Source organism: Entelurus aequoreus, linkage group LG02 (assembly GCF_033978785.1).
Source record: "Entelurus aequoreus isolate RoL-2023_Sb linkage group LG02, RoL_Eaeq_v1.1, whole genome shotgun sequence".
NCBI classification, from domain to species: domain Eukaryota; kingdom Metazoa; phylum Chordata; class Actinopteri; order Syngnathiformes; family Syngnathidae; genus Entelurus; species Entelurus aequoreus.
Genome location: NC_084732.1, coordinates 13554069 through 13562517, shown reverse-complemented (window position 1 = coordinate 13562517; position 8449 = coordinate 13554069). Strand labels below are relative to the sequence as shown.

At 39.8% G+C, this 8449-nt stretch overlaps 1 protein-coding gene across 3 annotated transcripts; it reads right to left on the bottom strand.

Moving 5' to 3' along the window:
* On the bottom strand, nucleotides 1–6639 carry LOC133630691 (gastrula zinc finger protein XlCGF8.2DB-like). 3 transcript variants are annotated; one of them, XM_062022355.1, is made up of 3 exons: nucleotides 6237–6639; nucleotides 3854–3972; nucleotides 1–1196 (listed from the first exon to the last, which is right to left on the bottom strand). In XM_062022355.1, exon 3 carries the CDS (start codon nucleotides 1147–1149, stop codon nucleotides 34–36), a length of 1116 nt encoding a protein of 371 aa, XP_061878339.1. In that variant the 5' UTR covers nucleotides 1150–1196; nucleotides 3854–3972; nucleotides 6237–6639; the 3' UTR covers nucleotides 1–33. The 3 variants fall into 3 exon arrangements, with proteins under 3 accessions (XP_061878339.1, XP_061878338.1, XP_061878329.1); XM_062022354.1 differs by lacking the exon at nucleotides 3854–3972 and adding an exon at nucleotides 2859–3027; XM_062022345.1 differs by lacking the exon at nucleotides 3854–3972.
* Between the last annotated feature and the right edge of the window lie 1810 nt (nucleotides 6640–8449).

Here is an 8449-nt window from a genome sequence, read left to right as displayed (position 1 = left end):
TTTATTTTAAAAGGGAAGAAACACATCTTACATTCATTGACTGCTGATCTTCTCACCAACACACTCATGTCGATTAAGCTGATACTTGTAAGAGAAGCTTTCAGTGCACTCGTCACATCGGAAGGGTTTTTCACCAGTGTGTGTTCTCTGGTGTTTCATTAAATTGCCCTTTTGAGAGAACTTCTGTCCACAAACCGAACAAGTAAAAGGCTTATCCACGGTGTGTGTTCTCATGTGCGTCATCAGACTGCCCTTTTGAGTGAACCTTTTGCCGCAAACGGAGCAGGGGAACGGTTTCTCCCCGCTGTGCGTTCTCATGTGTCTCATCAAATGCCCCTTTTGAGAGAAGGTTTGCGCGCAAATGGCGCAGGGAAAAGGTTTCTCGCCGGTGTGCGTCCTCATGTGTCTCAACAACGTCGAGCGCATGCCGAAACTCGTCGCGCAGGCGGAGCAGGAAAATGTTTTCTGGTGTTTATCCCCGGCGTGAGTCCTCGCGTGCGCCATCAAATTGCCCTTGCGGGAGAATCTTTTACCGCAAACCGGGCAGGGGAAGGGTTTCTCTCCTGTGTGTGTGCTTGAGTGTTTCATCAAATTTCCCTTAATAGAGAATCTTTTGCCGCACACCGAGCATGAAAACGGTTTCTCCCCGGTGTGCGTTCTCACGTGCAATTTCAAATTACTATTCCTGGGGAAGCTTTTATCACAAAACGGGCAGCTGAAGGTTTTGTCCTCCGTGTGACAAGTCCTGTGTTCCTCCAATCCAATGTGGTCTTCAAACGTTTGGTCACGTCGAGAGCGTTTAAAGTGTTTGTCGTCAGTGCGAGTCGTCACGTCAGCTTTGGAGTTTTCATCGTCAGTGTCGGGAAAGTGTGACGTGGAGTTGTCACTATCCGAGAAGCTGTCCGCTTCCGATCGGCTCTTCTCCTCGCTCTGACTGTCGTCAAGCTGGGACCACTGAGCTTCGTCTTCCCCATCTTCACTCTTCACAATCACACGAATAACTGGTGACTTGTTGACGTCGGCGTCGTCCTGGCTGATGCAGAGCTCCTCCTCTTCCTCTTTAATGCAAGGGGGCTCCTCGTCCTCATCCTCCTCCTCTTCTTCTTCGTCGTCTTCAACAGGGTGGGGATGCGGCTCATGCTGCTCCATCCTGGAGACCCACCGCCGCTCAGGGGGAAGATATTCTTCACCGGCATCTGCAGGATTCAAAAAAAGAATTACTGACCGGATACAAAACATTCATATTGTAATACAGTTTTCAGCTATACCGTATTACGCAGCCCTACGGTGACAAAAGTTTGTGTAATAGAATGAAGAATTCAGGGGATTTCTGCAGGGGTCAAGAATGAACCATTAAAGGCCTACTGAAATGATTTTTTATTTATTTAAACGGGGATAGCAGATCCATTCTGTGTGTCATACTTGATCATTTCGCGATATTGCCATATTTTTGCTGAAAGGATTTAGTAGAGAACATCGACAATAAAGTTCGCAACATTTGGTCGCTGATAAAAAAAGCCTTGCCTGTACCGGAAGTAGCGTGACGTCGCAGGTTGAAAGGCTCCTCACATTTCCCCATTGTTTACACCAGCAGCGAGAGCGATTCGGACCGAGAAAGCGACGATTACCCCATTAATGTGAGCCAGGATGAAAGATTCGTGGATGAGGAATGTGAGAGTGAAGCACTAGAGTGCAGTGCAGGACGTATCTTTTTTCGCTCTGACCGTAACTTAGGTACAAGCTGGCTCATTGGATTCCACACTTTCTCCTTTTTCTATTGTGGATCACGGATTTGTATTTTTTTTTTTTTTTTTTTTTAATGTCCTGCCCAGCTTCTCGGGCAAATCATATAGCAGATGTAGATGCCCATATCGGCTGTTCAGATTTACTTTACAAAAGAGAAGTGTAGGATACTTCTCTTGTTGCCTTACTTGTATTTTGACTTTATTAAATGTATTTATATTATCATTTGGTGCAGCCGGGCCGGAGCAGGAGGGGATAGAAAGAGAGAAAAAGGAAGACAGAGGGGGGAATTGTGGGGACAAGAGGGGGATTAGACAGAGAGACAAAAACAACAACAGCAAACACAACAACAACAACAACAACAACAACAACAACAACAACAACAACAACAGAGCAACATCAGCAAATACGACATGTACAAATATGATGGTAAAAGTAATAGCAAATAAGCAGTTAGCGAAAATTTAAAAAAATAAAAATAAAAATACAGAAATGACAATGAGCATTATTACACTAAAAATGGAGCAATATGAATACCAATAGAAATAGTGCTATTGATAATAAACAATACCAGTACTTTACCTTTATTATCAACAATACAATTGTTCAAATGCAACAATACATATACGTAATGATAACTTGAGATACGAAAGAATGCAGAAAAATGGAGGGGAAGAAAGAGAAGCAACATTAACCTTGTAGATTGTTATAGTAACGGATTTGTATTTTAAACCACCTCGGATACTATATCCTCTTGAAAATGAGAGTCGAGAAGGCAAAATGGACATTCACAGTGACTTTTATCTCCACGACAATACATCGGCGAAGCACTTTAGGTACGGAGCTAACGTGATAGCATCGGGCTTAACTGCAGATAGAAACAAAAGAAATAAACCCCTGACTGGAAGGATAGACAGAAAATCAACAATAATATTAAACCATGGACATGTAAATACACGGTTAATACTTTCCAGCCTGGCGAAGCTTAAAAGTGCTGTTGCTAACGACGCCATTGAAGCTAACTTAGCAACGGGACCTCACAGAGCTATGCTAAAAACATTAGCTATCCACCTACGCCAGCCAGCCCTCATCTGCTCATCAACACCCGTGCTCACCTGCGTTCCAGCGATTGACGGAGCGACGAAGGACTTCACCCGATCATCCGTGCGGTCGGCGGCTAGCGTCGGATAGCGCGTCTGCTATCCAAGTCAAAGTCCTCCTGGTTGTGTTGCTGCAGCCAGCCGCTAATACACCGATCCCACCTACAGCTTTCTTCTTTGCAGTCTTCATTGTTCATTAAACAAATTGGAAAAGATTCACCAACACAGATGTCCAGAATACTGTGGAATTTTGCCATGAAAACCGAGCTTTTTGTATTGGATACAATGGTGTCCGAATACTTCCGCTTCAACGATTGACGTCACGCGCATACGTCATCATACATAGACGTTTTCAACCGGAAGTTTAGCGGGAAATTTAAAATTGCACTTTATAAGTAGACCCGGCCGTATTGGCATGTGTTGCAATGTTAAGATTTCATCATTGATATATAAACTATCAGACTGCGTGGTCGGTAGTAGTGGCTTTCAGTAGGCCTTTAAACCCGCAGGATTGAGCCACTCATTTTTTTCGCGTCGTCCTCACCAGTCCCAGGTCCGTAATGGATGTCAAAGTGTCCCAACTTGTCGGATTATATTCCCAGCCATCTATTTTTAAGGTGAGAGGCATGATTTATGATCTACAATAAACTTGCAGGGAGCAAGGAAGCGAGGAGCAGCAGACCACTCGATGATGTGAACATAGGCACACACGGAAGTGATCACGGCGCCGCTTTAAATAGTTTGTCTGCGTTAGCGTTTATAATATACAGTACAGGTCAAAAGTTTGGACACACCTTCTCATTCAATGGGTTTTCTTTATTTTCATGACTATTTACATTGTAGATTTTCACTGAATGCATCAAACCTGTGAATGAACATCCATCAATCCATCCATTTTCTACCGCTTATTCCCTTCGGGGTCGCGGGGGGCGCAGGAGCCTATCTCAGAACATATATAATATAATAACTGAAAACATGTTTAATATTCTAGTTTTCTTCAAAATAGCCACCTTTGCTCTGATGACTGCTTTGCACACTCTTGTCATTCTCTCGATGAGCTTCAAGAGGTAGTCACCTGAAATGGTTTTCACTTCACAGGTGTCATAGTTTTGATGCCTTCAGTGACAATCTACAATGTAAACAGTCATGAAAATAAAGAAAACACATTGAGATGAGAAGGTGTGTCCAAACTTTTGGCTTGTACTGTATATATATATATATATATATATATATATATATATATATATATATATATATATATATATATATATATATATATATACTACCGTTCAAAAGTTTGGGGTCACATTGAAATGTTCTTATTTTTGAAGGAAAAGCACTGTACTTTTCAATGAAGATAACTTTAAACTAGTCTTAACTTTAAAGAAATACACTCTATACATTGCTAATGTGGTAAATGACTATTCTAGCTGCAAATGTCTGGTTTTTGGTGCAATATCTACATAGGTGTATAGAGGCCCATTTCCAGCAACTATCACTCCAGTGTTCTAATGGTTCAATGTGTTTGCTCATTGGCTCAGAAGGCTAATTGATGATTAGAAAACCCTTGTGCAATCATGTTCACACATCTGAAAACAGTTTAGCTCGTTACAGAAGCTACAAAACTGGCCTTCCTTTGAGCAGATTGAGTTTCTGGAGCATCGCATTTGTGGGGTCAATTAAACGCTCAAAATGGCCAGAAAAAGAGAACTTTCATCTGAAACTCGACAGTCTATTCTTGTTCTTAGAAATGAAGGCTATTCCACAAAATTGTTTGGGTGACCCCAAACTTTTGAACGGTAGTGTATACATACATACAAAATATACATATATATATATACACACCTATAAATACACACACACACACACACACACACACACACACACACACACACACACACACACACACACACACGCACGCACACACACACACACACACACAGACACATATACAGTATGTATATATACACACACACACACACACACACACACACACACACACACACACACACACACACACACACACACACACACACACACATCAATCACTAATACTTGGTTAATATTCAAGTCACGAAATGTAAATGGAGTATTGTTGGCACTTTTTGAATGGTTATTTACTGGATTTTATGAGCGGAATAGTGATTCTCCCATTGGCTCTGCTGTAAACTGACTTTCATTCACATTTTTTTAATATTTAGAATGCATTGAATAAATGATAGTGACCGATAGGCAACATTCCAAAAAAAGTGCAGTTCCCCTTTAAATTTTCCACACTTTTTTTTCATTGCCGCCATTTTATAAAAAATAAAAAAAAAAGCTAATTTTATTTCTCATTAATGTACACTCAGCACCCCATCTTGACAGAACCCCCCCAAAATGTTTTTAGACATTTTGCAAATTTGTTGCAAATAAATAACAAGCAGGGCAGCATGGTGTTACAGGGGTTAGTGCATGTGCCTCACAATACAAAGGTCCTGAGTTCAATCCCAGGCTTGGGATCTTTATGTGTGGAGTTTGCATGTTCTCCCCAGGACTGCGTGGGTTCCCTCCGGGGAGTCCGGCTTCCTACCACCTCCAAAAACATGCACCTGGGGATAGGTTGATTGACAACACTAAATGGGCCCTAGTGTGTGAATGTGAGTGTTAATGTTGTCTGTCTATCTGTGTTGGCCCTGCGATGAGGTGGAGACTTGTCCAGGGTGTACATCGCCTTCCGCCCGAATGCAGCTGAGATAGGTTCCGAAAGAAACAAGCGGTAGAAAATGGATGGATGGATAAAAAGCAAGCTTGTGGCTTCTTATTCAAAAAGACTTGAGGCTATAATTGCTGCCAAAGGTGCATCATGTACTTATGTACATGTGTTTTTTGTTGTTATTAAATATGCAATATATTTGCATTTTATAATTATTATTATTAAAATATATATTATTATATATATTTCAGTTTTTTTTTGTCAAAATGGGGTGATGAGTGTGCATTCATTAGAAATAAAATGATTTTTTTTTCATTTTAGCAAATGGCTGCAATGAAACACAGAGTGAAAAATGTAGGGGTCTGAATACTTTTCGTTCCCACTGTAGTTGTGGTTCCAATAATCTTTCTTGGGAAGTAGAGCTTTAGGCTTCTCTCCTGTGGAACCATCTTCCTAAATTCTTCTTCTCTATTTATGATTAAGCCAATGTCAACTGAACAGCACACAGTGTGGGCTGTTATAGGGTCACTTCAGAAAAATTTAACACATATTATTGTTACTGTTTTTTAAATGCATAAAAACACAGCAAAGTGCAATTTATAGGAGGATTTGATTAAATTGAACTTCAATGGGCTTGTTTGAACATTAAAAATGAAGTCATTAAAAAGTAAAGGATGGGATTAAAAAAGAGAACAAACCTGCTGCTTGTGACTCCATTTGTCGCTCGTTCTCTTCTTTTTTCCTCCTCGTACTCTGCTATCGTTATTTGTATTATCTATTTAGCAGCAGCAGTTAGTCGCTCCTTCGCAAGTGCACATTTTCGCACAATAACAACACTTAGCATTTGTGGCTAACTTCCCCGTCTCTTTGTCAGCGGCTAACAAGCTAAGCCAGCTAGAGAGAATCGCACTGAGACAACGCACTAATAAACCGCGATGTCTTTTTTATCCGTCGATATGAACTAAATAAATAACAACTAAAACAGCAAAAAGGATAAATAGAAAATACACAAGCACGCAGGGTCGTTTTTACAAAGCGGAAGTGTTTAAAATTTAGCGGAAATGCTACGGAAACACCATGTGGACAAACTACCTCGTCGCTAATGTAGTGTTCATTATCATAAATAAGGCGACTCAATTTAAAATGTCACACATTTGTGATAGAAAACGATTAAGTGGATATTTACTCGTAAAGTCACTCACCGCTCACAATTTTGAATTCTACAAAGGATAAATAAAAAATACACAAGTACGCAGGGTCGTTTTTACAAACCGGAAGTGTTTAAAAATCAGCGGAAATGCTACGGAAACACCATGTGGACAAACTACCTCAAGGCAACTCAAGTTAAAATGCTACAAACATATGATAGAAAACGAAAAGGTGGACATTTACTCGTAAAAGTCACTCACATTTTGAATTTTAGAATACATTTATTTAATTTAATTTACACGTTTGTTTTGCCCATTCAAATCTGGGTTTTTTCTAGAGATGAGAATGATGGCTCTTTAAAAAGGAACCGGACTATTAGGACCTGCTGCTTTGAAAGAGCCGTTCAAAAAACCAAAAAAACAATCAATGGTAGCCGTCAGATGTGGCCAGAATAAAAATAAAATACATAACCATTACACTAATGGAGGGAATTGCTGTATTCTGAAATAATTGGCTGTTTTTTTTGTTTTGTTTTTATTGTAAACATTCCATAAGGTGGTGCCATACCCCCATGCTTTGACAGTGACGTCATTATTTAGAATTTTCACTCACCGAAAAAAATATTGTAGCATAAGAGCATTTGAACAAAAAAATATATACACACATAATAAGCAGGAATACACGTATTTATGGATATAAAAAAATATAAAATATAACTATAATAAACAGTGGAATATAGTAAACATGTGAATATGAGGCTTTGGTACACAATTTTTTTGTAAAGTTCCAGTTTCTGAAAGACCGTTAGTCAGCAATTTATTGATGAGCTTAATTGATGTGAAGAAGCAATCAAAAGTCACGTGACTTCCTGTGGGAACTGACAATTTGCTGCACTGCTGCTTCCCCAATTCCAGAACTCAGCAAATGTACTCTTCGATTGATACACTTTAAGACAAGCATCAGCTGATATCAGTAGAAGCAAGGAGAGATACCTTTATGCCTGATGAAAAGTATCGATGCAACATTTTCCGGGTTTCGGCAAGCCGAGGAACCCATGCCTTATCCTGTCCAGAAAAAAATGGGTCTTTCTTCATTCGTTCCATCCAAGTCATTGACAATCTTTAATAAGTTCCTCGACTTGAAGTACTGGTTAAGTGTCAAAACAAGAGTTTTTTTGTGTCCACCTTGCAAGGTCCAGATCCTATATGGTGGTCAAAGCGTCCCAACTTGTCAGATTATCTCCTCAGCCATCTACTGTCCAGGTGAGATGCATGATTTATGACCTACAATAATCTTACAGGGAGCAAGAAGCGAGGAAACAGCAGACTACTCGATGATGTAAACTTAGAGAGAGACAGAAGTGTGCATGGCGGCAAAGGTGAAGCATGGCGCCGCTATAAATACAAACCCTGTTTCCATATGAGTTGGGAAATTGTGTTAGATGTAAATATAAACGGAATACAATGATTTGCAAATCCTTTTCAACCCATATTCAATTGAATGCACTACAAAGACAAGATATTTGATGTTCAAATTCATAAACTTTATTTATTTTTTTTGCAAATAATAATTAACTTAGAATTTCATGGCTGCAAAATGAGCCAAAGTAGTTGGGAAAGGGCATGTTCACCACTGTGTTACATGGCCTTTCCTTTTAACAACACTCTGTAAACATTTGGGAACTGAGGAGACACATTTTTGAAGCTTCTCAGGTGGAATTCTTTCCCATTCTTGCTTGATGTACAGCTTAAGTTGTTCAACA